The following is a 15,130-nucleotide window of genomic DNA, read 5'->3' on the forward strand; positions in this document are numbered from 1 at the left end:
TCTTTGTCTGCAGTGCTACAACTATCACACAGCCCAACATAACTTGCCCTGCAGTTACCTCTCTATAAAAAACCTGCCTCAGCTGGAAGGTTCCTTGCACCAGGGTTCCAGTGCCCATGGGAAAAGTGGTGGAATCTGAATTCAGAGTCCTCACTCTCCCCAAGGCTAGGAAAAGACCCCAAAGATAGCATTTCAAAGCCTCAGAGGGGCCAACCTAAAATTTTCACCTCTGCTCTGATGTAAACAGAACATAGGTGATGGTGCATGCTTCTTTTCTAGTCGTACAAGATGAGCAGACCTTCATTCACTGCTCAGCCTCTGCAGATTGAACAGTAAGGAAAAAAGAAACAACAACAAACAAACAAACCCACATATTCATACTGTGCCTCAAAAACTCCTGTTCTGTGTCAGTCCCATAGTCAGTTCTAGTCAAACTTACTCCTGACAGAGCAAAGCCTTGCAGTGTCCCAGCAACTTAATAGAAAGGGAGGCAGTCTAACAGGGATCATCAGCAAGCAAACATTACTGCTTGAAAGCATGATCAATCAAAGCTCCTGACTCTCAACTTATCCCCCTCCCATACCATACAGTAGCAGCCCTTACAGTCTGTATGAGTCTTGGGTCTAGAGACTTCATCATATCCCACTAAGAACAAATCACAACTCCTTCTTGTTATAAAAGAGGCTTTTGGTTGCTTACATACCTTTGATTATTTAATGCAAGGGTTGATTTGCTGCTGCACTCCTCTGGCCTCTAAGATTAGCAAGTGCTTAGTGAAGTGAAAGGTTAGAAAAACAAATGTCTTCATTAGTTTTCATGCTGTAAAGTTGCATGAACTGATGTAATTGTTTCAGATTTTAAACTCCCACTTTGGTTCTTGTTTCCATTAGGGTTGTAAATGCTGTTTTGCAAACACAACTGAAACTAACATAAAAGAAAACCCTATTACATTTTGAAATTACAGACCAGAATTAATAAGTCTACCACAGAACACCCTTCTTTTTCCACATAACTCTAGACCTCTCTTACCCTTTCATCTTGCTTTGTTCATTCCTTTCACCTGTGCTCTAAAACTATTTTTCATTTTTCCAGCTTAGCTCCAGAATCTATTCCCTTCTCCTGCTCATCTCATATCTGGCACTGGGTACTTCTTCCATCCCATCTCCACTCAACTTCTCTCTTCATACAGCTCCAGGCCCCACTTCCCTGCTCCATTGAGTTCTCCTTCCCACCTGGTTCAGGCAGGGCCTCACATCTGTGATATCCATCATCCAAGAGTTGGGAACTGGAAATATTCTGGTAGGTAAAAGGGGCTGAGAATGCACCTCAGAGATGGCATGAGTATGCCTTGGTGAAAGTATCCCATAAGGTATTTTCCTAACTCCCTGAGGGTGCAGTGCAGAGAACCTGAGGCAATTGCCCCAGTGAATAATAAGCCCTGGAATTAAGAGTGACTTTTTAATAGTTGCACTTACCTCTTTGCAGGAACACTTGATTTGCCCACACCAAATCACACAGCTAGTAGCAATAGCATGCTGGAGTGCCTAATGATTTTCTAGCTACTTCTGCTAGCCACAGGAAAAACAAACAAACAAAAAGGCACAGGACCCAGTATTAGTTCATCATAAAGGAGAGTGGCCCACCTACCTAAAATCCTGAATACATTATTTGAATTTCAGTTTCCACCCCATAGAAGACTGAGTCACACAGAAATAAAGAAATAACAACGCAGTTATTCATTTAGATGTGACTGTTACACCTGACATGCCATATCCCAGTTTGATGCAAATCTCCACTTAAGATACATAATGCTGTTTCCATTATGACTTAGCTTTCAATAATAAAAGGAAATGTTATTTTCTACCAAAAATTTTTAAACATGGACTAAAACAAATTATTAGGTTACATAATTTCATAAATCTTAAAAAAAGAAAAAAGAAAGTGTACTGCTTCTCTTCAACAGCAAGATAAGATGTATCCAAACTGATAAGTTAAAATTAAGTAAATTCTACRTTTCAGGCAAAATACAGCCCATGAGCAATTTGTGCTGAACAGACTTGGAAAACTAAAAGTAGAAAGATGTGTACAGGCACCATGTAATGGTGCACAGTGTTTAGGCTTGGACAAAAACTACATGGTGGTAGCAAGGTCATAGGTCATATAATTCTATATTCAAAAAGTGAATGCCTGCAACATCCTAGTAATAGCTACCCTCAGAGCACAAAAGCAAGAAATAATACAGACAAGTAGTAATACTAGTTATGCTTTTAGGAACACAGCATGGCAGTCCCCATAGCAAATGTTAGTACTATAAAGTCTATAACCTGCATTTTTATCAGCAAAATTGACTGGCAAAGTATAGTACATCGTTTCAAGTCTCAGCTGTCATAGAGTCATACAGTATATTTGTTATGAACTCATTTGAGTGCAATTTCACATTGTACACACTACAGAAATGTAATTACATTAAAGTGAAGCTGTCAGTTATTGAAAATATAATGGACAGACATAGGAGGAAATTACCTGTCCTACTCGATGCCTCTTGTGACTGATTTTAACCATATATGACTATTAACTTTATGTAAGCTTGTGATCAAATAGACTGCATTTTGCACATGCACCAAACATCAAAATAAAAGTTTCCTTGCTTTGTGAAGCAAGTTTAGCTCAGCTTGCCCATCTTCCCAGCTGGATACACCACATCAGTGTTTACTGCAATGGATGCATGATCTCTGGCTCATCACACGTTAGAACTGCTCTGTCACCAGTGGGAATACTCCCAGATTCAGTCTGCCTTAGACTCTCATCCTTCACCTACATAAACCAACATAAACTAACACTGCCACGGAAAAAAAAAATGGTCATGTTCCCTTTATCTCCAGCCGCCCGATTTGGCACTCGCACAGGCTTCTCCCTTGCCTTATCTATCTGTATTTTCAGCAGTGTGACAAACTGGATGGGGAACTGATGTCAGCTCCACAAAGACAAGAGGGGATAAAATCCCCAGCAATAACAATTACCTAGTCTTGTTTGTTTGTGGCTGAAGATGCTGCCTAGAGTGTTCAAGCATGTTTACTCACTGCTTCCAACACAGAGGAGGAGGAGGCAGAACAGGAGGAAGGAATGGGACACRGGAGTGGCACAGTGTCCCACACTGGTGGGACGGGGAGGAAAGTACTGCTTATTCTCATGGCAGTGCCAGCTTCTGTGCACTTAGAGCATTTATCAGATGACTCTGAGAGCACAGAAAACTTCAGCCTGATCTTTCCCCTCTACCTCTCTGTCTCTTACTGTTTTCCAAATAACATTTCTCTGACAGATGAAAGTTCAAGTCATGGGCCAGAACCTCATTATGTTAGAGGCTGTACAAACATAAAGGGAAAAGACTGCTTTTCACTAAAGAGGAAGTACAAATGTTTATAGAAAATGCTAATAAACTTCTGCAGACCTTTCTGTTAAGTTCATACAAACTTATCAGCTAAGTATTTCCTTCATGCAATGCTTGTATTTCTAATTTATTTGCTATGATTGCTATTCTCAATATAATTACTTTAAAATCAGTTCTTCTGGGATAATTTGTTTTCTGGAACAAGTTCCTTCTACTTTCTTGGCTCCAGATCATATCCTGGGCAAGCATGTTCAAATGCCTAGTTTTGTTTTTTCATTTAATAGTAAATAAAATTAACCAGGTAACTTCAGAGGTATAATCAGTCATGTATGGCACACATCAGGAAAGGTGGCAACAGCACTAAAGATGAAAAATGAACAACTGTATTGACAGCAACAGGAAATAGTTAAGGAAATAGAACAAAGGAGGCATGAGAGAAAATTAAGAAGACAAAAATAGCATTTTTCTGTGAAATAACTATGTCAGGAAAGGAATCATACAATTCTCCACATGGTTTTGCTTCATGCAGTCCCGAGGCATACTCTGTACCATAGTCTATTGTACTTCACTTCAAACAGAGTTTCATAAGAAACACAYGGAAGTGGGTTATTTGTGCTTTTTTTTAGGATAGCAATGCTGCCTCTTTGCTGTTTTCCTTGGTTTAAGCATAAAGAAAAGCCTCAGATATCCAGATCCCAGGTCACAGAAATCCTTGTCAAAACATCTATCCAGTTCTGGTTTCTTTAGGACTTTCAGCATCTCCTAGCTCTGAGAGAAAAAAAGATGACTGTTCAGAAATAAGCCCAAACAAAGAGCAACAGTAACTACATACTGTTGGAATTAGACAGCTTTTAAAGAGTTTGCTCCAAAATTGCAATATGCAAGAGTCATCCAATTCTTGAAACCCCTAAGCTCTACTGGTGTTATACTTTCTTATTCTAAAATGTGCTGTCTTGTTTCTTGCATGTGCTCTGACACCCTTTGGCAGACATTCTCAGAGCATACTGAATGCACACCAACAAAATCGTGACACTTACAAAACACTTCAACCAGCTACTTTATTTTGAAACGCAGAAAAGGAGGACTTACTGTTAGAATCATTGTTAAAAGTAAATGAAAGGGTTAGAACAGCTTCCCAGAATGTGAAAGACACAGGGCCACTTTCTCTTTTGGCCAGAAAGGATTTATTATTCATATTTCCAGAAACTGTCCTCACTCCATGGCTGTAGGCTGCTATTAGTGAGAGCAGTCTGTGTTCTCTCTGTGCAGAAAGGAGTTCAAGAGCCGTAGAGACAGAAAGGTAGCATAAAAATATCAGTGTCCCTGTACTGGAGGAAAAAAACAACCAGCCAACCAACCAACTTGCATGCTAGTGTTTGTTCCAAGAGTTTATGCATTTAACATGAAACAGTTATTGGAAAAACATATAAACAGCCCTTGAAGCTAGATCTCGAATCCAGGAATTCTCCTGCACTGACTTTGGTCTGGTCTAGCTAGAGGTGAGATCTAAAGCTATCTGAAGGCTTTGGGTATGTTCTCTGACAGCCTGTTCAGAAGCTTGTTCTTTTATATCTTTGCAAACATTACCTGTACTATTAGACATTTGCTTTGTTTCATAAACACACAATATCTTGGACCACCTTTTCCTTAATCTCTTAAAATTTCCTCTCTGACAAAAATTCTGCCACCTTTTTGTACACTGTCTCATCTCCCTCCCAATCCGACACAACCCCAAAACAGGTGACAACTTACAAGTTTTGACCATTGGACTTTTGATATTAACTCCCTGATGAGATTAAGGAGGATAGATAAATTCAGTATCATAAATTGTTCAAACCGTCCTCAGTCAAGATCATTAAAACTGTAGTTTACAGTTATTTTGCATTTAGAAGATTAGTTAGATGAGTTACAAGTGAGTTTTCATTAGCAACATAGTAAATGTGAGTACTGCACTAATAGACTGATGGACTCTGAAGGTCATAAAACTACACTGACAGCTGAGATATAATGTATCTCCAGATTACAAACTATACAATACACAGTGTAATGATAAACACAAAGGTTAGTTAAAGTCAATTTAAAGTACACTCGGGGATCCTCCAGCATAAGTTACGGATTTACCAAGCAACTGCTCACATAACTAAACTTTCTATGAACCGTTTCACGTGGGACATATTTCACAGGAAGAAGGGCCAGAGCAGACTGTTTTAGTCATCTTTAGCTCCTTAACACTGCTCTAATTGCAAGTGTTACACACAAAGTAAACTGCTTAATGATTACAGTTCTCAAGTTCAGTTTAAACAATAATACAATTTAATTTACTGGGGATATATATATTTGCTGCCTTCACAGGAAATTGTGGGCTCTCTCACAGTAGAATTAAAGAAATGAGCAGAACGTTACAAAGAGAAAGGCAAACTGGCAGCTGGACTTCCGGTCTTTACATCTGTCCAGACGATATTCAGGAAGGAAGGTTTATATCTTTACATGTTTTCCATGAAGTATTTTGATGACTAATTTCTAAGAGTACTGAGTCACACTGACCTTTCACACACTCTCCCATCTCTATTGTTACTGCTCTCCCTGTTCCACTTTTCCCACTGTTATGTACCTTTTTCTCCTTATTTAAGTTGTATTTAGATTTTCTAAAACATGCTTACTTAAATTTTAGCTACATATTTTAAGTACAGACTAGTATCACTCTTTTCTGTAACACAGTTACTAAAACTGAAATCAATGCTGATTCTTACAAGTAAAATTACCAAAAAAAAAAAAAAAAAGAAAACCAACACACACACAGATGATTTTCTGCTTGTTTCCTTCTTTTAAATTGGCACCAAGGTCTGTAAGCCTCATTCATTGCCCCCTTCACTTTTCACATATTCTTAGTTTCCTCAAAATTTCAATAAACATCCTGAGTGAAGCTGCTTTGTACTAACATCAGATTAACTTGGTTCACCTAAAATGTTCTGGTACTTCTCAAAATATTAATTGCTTCAACTGTCATACGCCTTAGAAGGATTTGCAAAACCTGGCAGACAATTCCGCCTAAACCAGGCTTCCCTTGAAGTTACTGCAGTGGAAGTATTGTTTTGAAAAATGAGAGCTCTTTTTCAACTCCAGCTGATTGATCAAAATTAGCACATTCACTTTTTGGATGGCTTTCTTTCAAACAGCTTAAGCTATCTTGGAGCTCAAAATGCCTTACCCCGACATTCTCAGAACCAGATAGCAGTTCTATTAGCAATAATAAAGTTACATGCCTTTCACTATTGTTTCAGTTTTTACAGGAAAAAAGTCTTTTTGCAGCACTTAGTGCTGGACTTTGAATCTAAACATCTGACTATTGCATCTAACATTCTAAAGAAAACAGAACAGTAGATGTTCCTTTCTGCCAGCTAAAGAAAAAAAAATCACTCATGTAAAACTGAAAGTCTGTTACAAAGTACTCACCAAGCTCCTGGAAACAGCTCTTGAAACAAGAATGAGAGAATTCCTGAAGCAGTGCTGAACGTGATTCTCCTCCACTAATTCCCATTGCAGATAATACGTGGGGGTGTGGTGTAAAGCTGCAAAGACAGAATTGCAACCTGATCTTCCTACAGCCTGTTGATTAATCAGCCAGTCGTTCTTGCTTTTGTAGAGCACGCGGGTTTGTTCTGGGTAGAATTCAAAGATCTGCTTCAGCAGGGAAGCTTCCTGTTTAAAGCTTTCACATCTGCCTGCAGTTTAGAGCAACTGTTTTCTAAATAGTGTTAATTATAAATGAAATGCAATTCTAAAGAATGGCTAAAGACAGTCCCCTATTTTATGTATGCTGCAGGCTTTGCTTCACTATTTAAGAAAGATACACTTTTTAATAAACCATGCTCAGTGATGTATTCAGTCTAGATCTAGGCCGCATTCAGCACAATACCTACAGCTTTTTTACAAAGACAACTCCATCTTGAGCTAGAACATACCATCTACTCATGAAACACTCTAGTATGTGCTAAAACTAAAGTTAAGTGTCATAGAGTACATGGCTGAAGAAATGGATGAGAACTCTAGCTGTAAGACTGAGCTGCTACAGATGTAATAAAACCTCCTCAGGATTTAAAAAAATTCTACATTTTTAATGGAAACAAAACCAGCTAGGTTTCCAAATCAAGGAAAAGACATACTTCTTCATTTTCCTTCCTTAGGATGCATCTCTGTGGATGGACAGAGATAGTTTCAGATTTGTTACACTCTACAGGGCATTTAGAGAAGAACTGCTTTATTTTAAGTCATACTGCACTTTATGTGGGCTGAATTACCAGTCCAGGCAAACATATTCCTAATCCAGGGACCTGAACTGTTCAAATCTTCAAGTGTGCTTTGTCGGTTTTAAACAGAAATACATATACTTTTAAATGAGCATGCTAAAAAGAATTTTCAAAGTTTGTCTTATAATGCATCAGCATCATTCCTATTTTCCCCAAAATCTCAGTCAAGTCACTCAAATTTGGCATGCAGAATAATAAGGTAATTCTGAAAGAAACAGTCCATATATAGAAGTGAAAAACAATATAGGAGAAAACGCTGCAGTGTTTAAACACATTTTGTCACTTCTTGCTACAGTCATATATGTTGAGAAATGACTTACAAACAAAAAATGTTCTTGGGGACATATAAAAGGATGAAATCTCTTATTTTGATTAAAAGTTAGATTAAGAATTCTTTGGTAATTACTGAAATAGAATGAGAGTAAAAATCCTACCATGTGTATAAAGAACAYGTATCCAAGAGAAAAGTTCAAAAGACTCAATATCTCATTTTAAGATAAATATTTTTGCTTTCTTTTCTGCTAATGTCTCTCTGTTTTTCACATTCAGTCCTCCTAATTCAGTAGTCAGAAGGGTCTATCTCTGGATTTGTTTGCATTATCACTATAACCTAACAGACTTCAACTGAAAGTGGAAGCAGACTTTGAAGGTGGAAACAAAACTGTTTTGAACATTTAGTAGGATCAGACAATCCAATTCACCTATGAACCCTAGATGGGCTGTCAGCCYAGACAATCACACTCACTGCTGGCTTGACCTAGAAAGACAGCTGTCAATGGCTGAAGGTCCATACTGGAAAAAGTTTCTACAATTTTGAGAGGGCTTTTTCTGTTTTTTATTTTTCAGATGGCTTTCAAGATCAGCAAGATGGAATTTGTGAGATATAAAACTAGTCATTGAAAAATACTTTTCTAAGGTCATACAGGAGTMTCTCAAAATGTAGAACCTGCAAATCACAGAAGAACTCACTGACCTAGTTTCTCCTCAAGACATCACCAAACTGTGGTTACTTTTATTAAGCTTTATTGCTGTTCTGGAGAACCCCAAAATCCTTACTTGGGAATTTCTATCCTTTGAGTATGTGACATTATCATTATGATCTTTCTACATGTTGATTTATAGTATTCGGTACATGAATGAGTTGTCCATACAAAGATTACAATTTGTAAGATTATCATTTCATATGATTTATGAGGACAGCCTAGAGTCGGGCCCTGGCCAGATAAGCAATAGTAGGAACTACACGCTTTATTGAACCAGTTTGAGAAAAGACCATTTACGGTACCTACAAGCAACAGGTCAGCTACCAATTTCTGCTGGATTTCTAGATTACACTGATACAGCACAGACAGTACAAACCTAATATTCCAGTTTGTTTTTCCAGCTGCTCTCTGCTGGCCTATTTTGAAATGACTTGAGTTTAACAGTCAAAGGAAGGTCCAGAGAGCATTTATATGATTCTTCTTCTATAGCCAACTTGTAAAGATGGGTGCCTCTAATGAGGGATTACAACCCCAGAGGAGTACAGATTGGACTGAGGCAGAAAAGGCGCAGCAGAAAGGTCTGAGGGACAGAAGCTGAGATCAGTGCTACTGAATGCATTCCAGATCACTCTTACCTCCAAGAATTTCCCTAAAGAAATTTGACATAAGGACAGCTTATACTGCATTTCTATCAAAGTAATGTTGACTTGCAGCTCCATTTGTTTATGACCTCTGTAACTCAGAATGTCTCAGTAAACAGATGCATGTAAAAGTACAGCTAAAGTAAGATAAAACAGAGAAATAATAAAAAAAATGGCCTTGTACAAATCCTAGAAATACTCAAAAGAGGTTTGGCTCTGGAGAACTCAAAGTTGGGATGATTAGCTTTTAGCCTTCTGACACCACATGGAATTGCTACTCACAAACTGGGAGACCACTGAATGAAACAAATGGGGGGTGCTTCACGTGAGAGATCAGCATCATTAGAAACCCAATGAATGAACAGACACTGCTTGGCAAGACATAGCAGCTAATATCTGACAACAAGAAAGATCCTTCRGTCCAGACTCTCAACAGGTAGCTCTCACTGAGGAGCTCTTTCTGATGATACATCCACTTTTTCCATCAGCAATAAATTGGAGCACTAGCTTGACTACTGGGTCTGCAGAAAGTACATAAGTAAGGATAACAAGCCTAATGGTAAAAGGCTTACAATTTGCAAAATGCTAGCAACCCACAGGTTGAGAAAGACTGAAAACCTAGAAAGACAGTAGAACTTCCTTGAGTCACACCAGTAACTTCAACTAAGATATTTGACTTATTTCTTCAAAGTGGATGAGCTTTAACAGGATACCTGTTATGTTTAACCTTAGTGCCAAATACATGAAGTTGAGGAAAGAAAATCATGTGCAAATGTCCTACCTTGTTATTGGTTTTACTGAGCCCAAACGGGGATGAATCAGCATAGAAATATATGAAAAGTTTTGTGTGTGTRTGCATATATATACATTATATATAATTTTTGGAACTCCATCATCTCTGAGACAAGATTTATTATGTAACACAGTTGGAAAAACACAAAAGCTTACACAAGCTCTCCTTCAGGTCATGACAGAAGCGTCTCAGTGAAGAAGCAACATTGTTTGYGTTGTCCTTTAACAGTATAGTTGTTTGTGAGGTTTTGTTGCCCTCTAGTGATGCCACTTCATTTTTCCACTGCTTAGTTCTTAAAACATTCCCAGAGGCAAGAGCTTCCTGTCTCCTAAGTCCAACAAACTAAATCATAACTTAATACGTCTACTTGGTGCTTAACCAAATACGGGTATTTTTTCAACGCTCACAAGGAGCTAAGTAGCAGCCTTAGAGGAAAAATACAACCAGCCTAGTCAGCTGGCCCCTGCTAAGCTTAAAGTGAGAGCTAAGAGCTAGCAAGCCCTGTCAACGTACAGGACAAAAGCTCCAAAGAGTCTTTTCCACAGCACAGCAGCTAATCATCTTACCATAGTGCAAGGCTGTGGCTCTTGCAGAATTTCTAAGTGCACTGAATGTTCCTTTTTCCCATGTGCAATGGCATGTCACAGCAAACAGTTACAGGCTGGAACCAGCTATCTACCACAAACTCCACTTTTGCATTACATTAGTAGTTAGTTTGATAGGTATTATATTATCTTAAAATTAGTTGATCTTTTCTGGGGAAAGTGAGGGGGCTGAGAGCACTGAGGTGTACCTCTGCCTCTCCAGTTGAGGTCATCTGCATGTTGATGACATGCAACTTCAAGATCCCATCCAGGTTCTAAAAGAGGAAAGAGACCTTTTAATAAGAGTTTTGCAGATGGCTCTATTATTGTTTTATATCATATCTATTGTATTACTTGCATTGTGGTCTTTATAGCATTTAAYATTTAAAACCCACATAAAATACATGAGGGTCCTGGATATTCAGTGAGAAGAAGATCAGAACCCTGCAGCTGGCCCTTGAAAACCTGTCTATATAACATACTCCTCCCCTCTTTTTCCCCTTATTATTCTTTCCTGTAACTTCTTGTTCTTATATATGGATATCTTGAGTGTTTTCTAAAGACTGAAATTAGAATGAACAGAGGGTGACCCTTGTTTCAGATAGCAGAGTACTGAGATGGTACAATGAGGAAATTCTAAAAACAGGCATTGTTACTGTCCTTACCTCTGGACTCAGCTTCAAAGGAGAGACTTTCAAATGCTAGTCCTTTATCCTGAGATGCCTGGGAGACAGGACTCTTAGCAGGCTAAAGGATGTGTATGTTTGGGAGGTTTAAATAGCTATATAGTAAGACCCAGTATTACAGAAGTTGACTGATAGAAAGGTCGAAACATTTTTAAAGGGGAAGGGATCTTCAAGTTTCTCAGGCTTTGCACCCACATTTATTTTATCACAGATGTCTTAGGCTTTTTGGTTTAAAAGTCAGATATTTAGCAGGAGTAACAAAGGTAAATTGGATAAGCAGATTTTTTTAATGTTTGTTTTTTAAGGGTAAAAAGAAGAAAGAAAGTGAGAAGAAACTGATAATCAGATCCATTTCCTACTGGTTTAGAAGTTACCCTATCTAAACTAGCTCGAAAACGAGCAAGGAATACATTCAACATCTGCCTTTCTGATCTCCAAATCCTGCTGTCCTTTCTTAAGCAACTGGTTCTCTTGAAATCAATCTTCTCTCCTGCACAGCAAAACTACACAGGTTCTGCAGTCAGCTGATGCCTCCGTGCTTGTTCCTGCAAACAATTTGCATTCTTAAGTCATTCGTCCATCAAACCCAGGGCTAAATAACCTCTCTCATTTTAAAAATCATTCTCTTCTTTAAACTGAACACATTCTTTATCTTTTTCTATCCTACAGAAATCCAGTATTGACATGCTAGCAGAATACAACTCTACTCTGTGGAGAGCAGATTAGAGAGTTTTAAATGCACTGTATTTTTAGAAATTTAATTATGAAATAGCATAGTCAACTTCTCACACAAGCAAAGAGACATTTAGCCTGGGAGCACCCATGATCTCTCCAGGTTTTTTATTTATTAGATTACATTAACTTTGCTAGTCTAAGTCCTGGAGGGCATAGTGCGCCACTCTGTAATGTTAACTAAGCATTCTTTAAATTTGCTTCCCTACACAATACTAGCAATAAGCTTGGATTTTTAATTACTATGGTCAYGTCACAACTAAGATTTGTTGTGATATTTCTCTCTGAACAACTCTTAGTGGAAAAATGTCTTTCTATGCAACTGGATTTTTGTATGTATATTGGTAAAAGTATTTCCAGTTTCTGACCAGTTCTAGCCACACTCATTTAGCCACACAGACAATGACACCAGCCACAGGAAATATGGAGACATGGGTTATCTTCTTGTTTCTCCCACTACAGGAAGCAGGCAAGGAAAGGACAAAGAGAGAATGGAAGAAAATGTGGGCATCTGTCTATCTCTCACTGGAAAAACATCTATCCAACCATTCAAAGAAAAGAGATGAAGCAATTTACATTTATTCAGATCACTTAAAACAAGTGGGGAGAAGAAATATAACTATGACTAAGAATTATATCTTTATTCTTTTCCTGGTACCTTTAGTCAAAACATTGCCAGAGGACATGCTCTTGATGTGAGAAACTGTCACAATTGTTTTAAACTGGGTCATCATTTCTTTTGTGAGTCTTTTAAAAGTACTATTATTTTAAAGCTGTTTCTCAGGGAAAAAATCAATTTTGAAACAAAAAGGCAATTTTGAAATAAAGTTTTCCTCTGGAAAAGTTTGAGCTGAATCAGAATTCTTGTTTGATTTAATTTACACTTCAGCTGGATCAGCTTTATGATAAGCTGCATACACTTGAGTAATGCATTGCCTCGTCATGAGTACTGATCCCTCAGTCTCTCCAGTGAGCTGGGTCTGCTTATGAACTACATTTTTGATGAATGCAGTATGCATTCAATTGTTTTGGGCTAAAAGGTACATCATGGTAGATTTACTTCCACAGTAGTCTAGAAATGACCATGTATGTCTTTCTAATATATATTTTTTTGATCTTCCTATTCCTTTAGTCCATATTTATTGTCTTTAAAAACTGAATGGGAGTGGGCTATACTTCACTTCCCAGGAATTTGAGGCAGAGGCCTAGAAGGAATATTGAGCCTAGAGCAAGGAAACATGTCATAATATGCATTTCATAAACTTTATAAGACCTGTGCTTTTAATTTTTACTTAGTTTTTCTGTTTCTCTTTGCTTATGAGCTTACATAACTCATAAACCTATTTTCTTATTCATCAATTTCTTAACAATGGAAGAGTGGGCAACTTGGAGCATGTTTGGAAGTTCAGATTTTAAATAATTAATTCCTATTATTATCTTTTTTAAAAGCCCAGAGACAAACTACTTCTATAGTATGATTGCATTTATCAGAAAGTAGAGAACATATACAATATTTCAAATGATACAAAGATTTCAAGAATCAGTTCCAAGCCAAAAACATTTAAATAATTGAGGAACCAGCRGGTCAGGACAGTACCAGATGCTACTCATTGAGTCATCAGAGCCAGAAGCTATATGAGGTTTAACACCAATGAGTTTCATAATGAAATTCAATTAAATCAGAATCAGAATCTTCTTATATATTGAAATGGTGGTAAGCATTTTGTCATCTTCCTTACATAAGGAGTGTTTCTTCTTTCTCTTTGGTGTTTATTTCATTCATTTGCTAAACACTGAAAGAACTTCCCATCGTATATCTGCATTTATTTTGGAGGTAGATCATAGCTAAAGCAAAATAAAATAGGTATTACCAGATGAATTCTGTTTTTATTGTTAAATAATAAAAAAGCACACAAAATGCTGCATAGTCTCATTAAACAAATTGCTTTACAGGACAAAACAGTTATTTTAAGCTAATCAAGTATTTATATCATTCCTATAGATTAACTATTTATCATGTTTTATGCTCTCAGGCAGTGACTATTTATTCTCTCAATCAATCTATTGCTTCACTAAGGACCTTAGTAAATGAGCTTCATTTTCCATCAATGTCCTTTTTTCAAGTGTCAATTCACTCCAAATGCAATTCAAGTCTGGAACTAAGTGGCTTAGTCACTGGATGTCACTGTTGCAGCACTAAGAGCCTAGATATTTTATCTGGGAAAAGGAGTCAAATATATGTATTTTATTCCTTATTTTTTTACATAAAAAAGCTTAAATTTAATGGGTTTAATTCTTGTTCAGGATGACATCAATATGAGTTTTGTTACAGATAGATTATTGAGAACTGTTCAGGCTTTAGGATAAATCTGTGCTCTGAGGGGTAAAAAGCAGATTATTCTATCAGTTGGGTTTTCATTTAATTTTAAAATTCTGGTTCTGTTTTGACTAAAAAGTGTGCCTTTTCTTTGTTCTTGGTTTTGCTGCTCTGCTAGACTTATTTCCAAATACGTTTGTATATACACATAATATACATAATTCCGGTACTACATATATACACACACACATATATCRGTACCAGAATTTTTTGTTTCTATTTTTACACCCACACACATCAACATAAGGTTGCTAAAAACACATTCCAAAATAATTTTCATGGTAGGTTTATATAAACTTACAATTAAAGTATTAGTTATTGCAGAAATAAAATACCTACCCTTTGCCTTAACAAACCTGAGAAAAAGCTAAGCACTAGAGGAAACACCAATCTGCATGTTTATAATTTGCACAATTCAAGAAATTAAGCATATGCATAAGTAGCTTACGAGGTCAGAGTCTTATTTCTCATAGGGACTCTTCCAAAACCCCTTGAAACGTATTGAGTCAGCACCAAAGTTATTGACATCTGTAAATACACTGACACAGTATTATCTAATCATTTCCAACTCTCATTTAAAAGAAACAAAACAGGACCTGGTTTTAGACAGGCAACCAGAAACGAAGTAGAATTTCCTGT

The 15,130-nt window shown here is 37.3% G+C and overlaps 1 protein-coding gene across 6 annotated transcripts in view; it reads right to left on the reverse strand.

Annotated features, from left to right (window-relative positions):
- The window catches only part of TFPI (tissue factor pathway inhibitor), a 43,641-nt gene extending 36,592 nt beyond the window's left edge, over positions 1-7,049 (reverse strand). For 5 of the 6 annotated variants that reach the window (XM_026069064.1, XM_026069063.1, XM_026069068.1 and 2 more), the window contains exon 1: positions 6,842-7,049. In XM_026069064.1, the coding sequence (XP_025924849.1) occupies positions 6,842-6,926 (85 nt within the window). In that variant the 5' untranslated portion in view covers positions 6,927-7,049. Of the gene's footprint in view, positions 1-703; positions 812-6,841 lie in introns of those variants that run through there. The other variant, XM_026069065.1, reaches the window with a different exon arrangement.
- Between the last annotated feature and the right edge of the window lie 8,081 nt (positions 7,050-15,130).

Source organism: Apteryx rowi, unplaced genomic scaffold (assembly GCF_003343035.1).
Source record: "Apteryx rowi isolate R43461 unplaced genomic scaffold, aptRow1 scaffold_286, whole genome shotgun sequence".
Taxonomy (NCBI): Eukaryota; Metazoa; Chordata; class Aves; order Apterygiformes; family Apterygidae; genus Apteryx; species Apteryx rowi.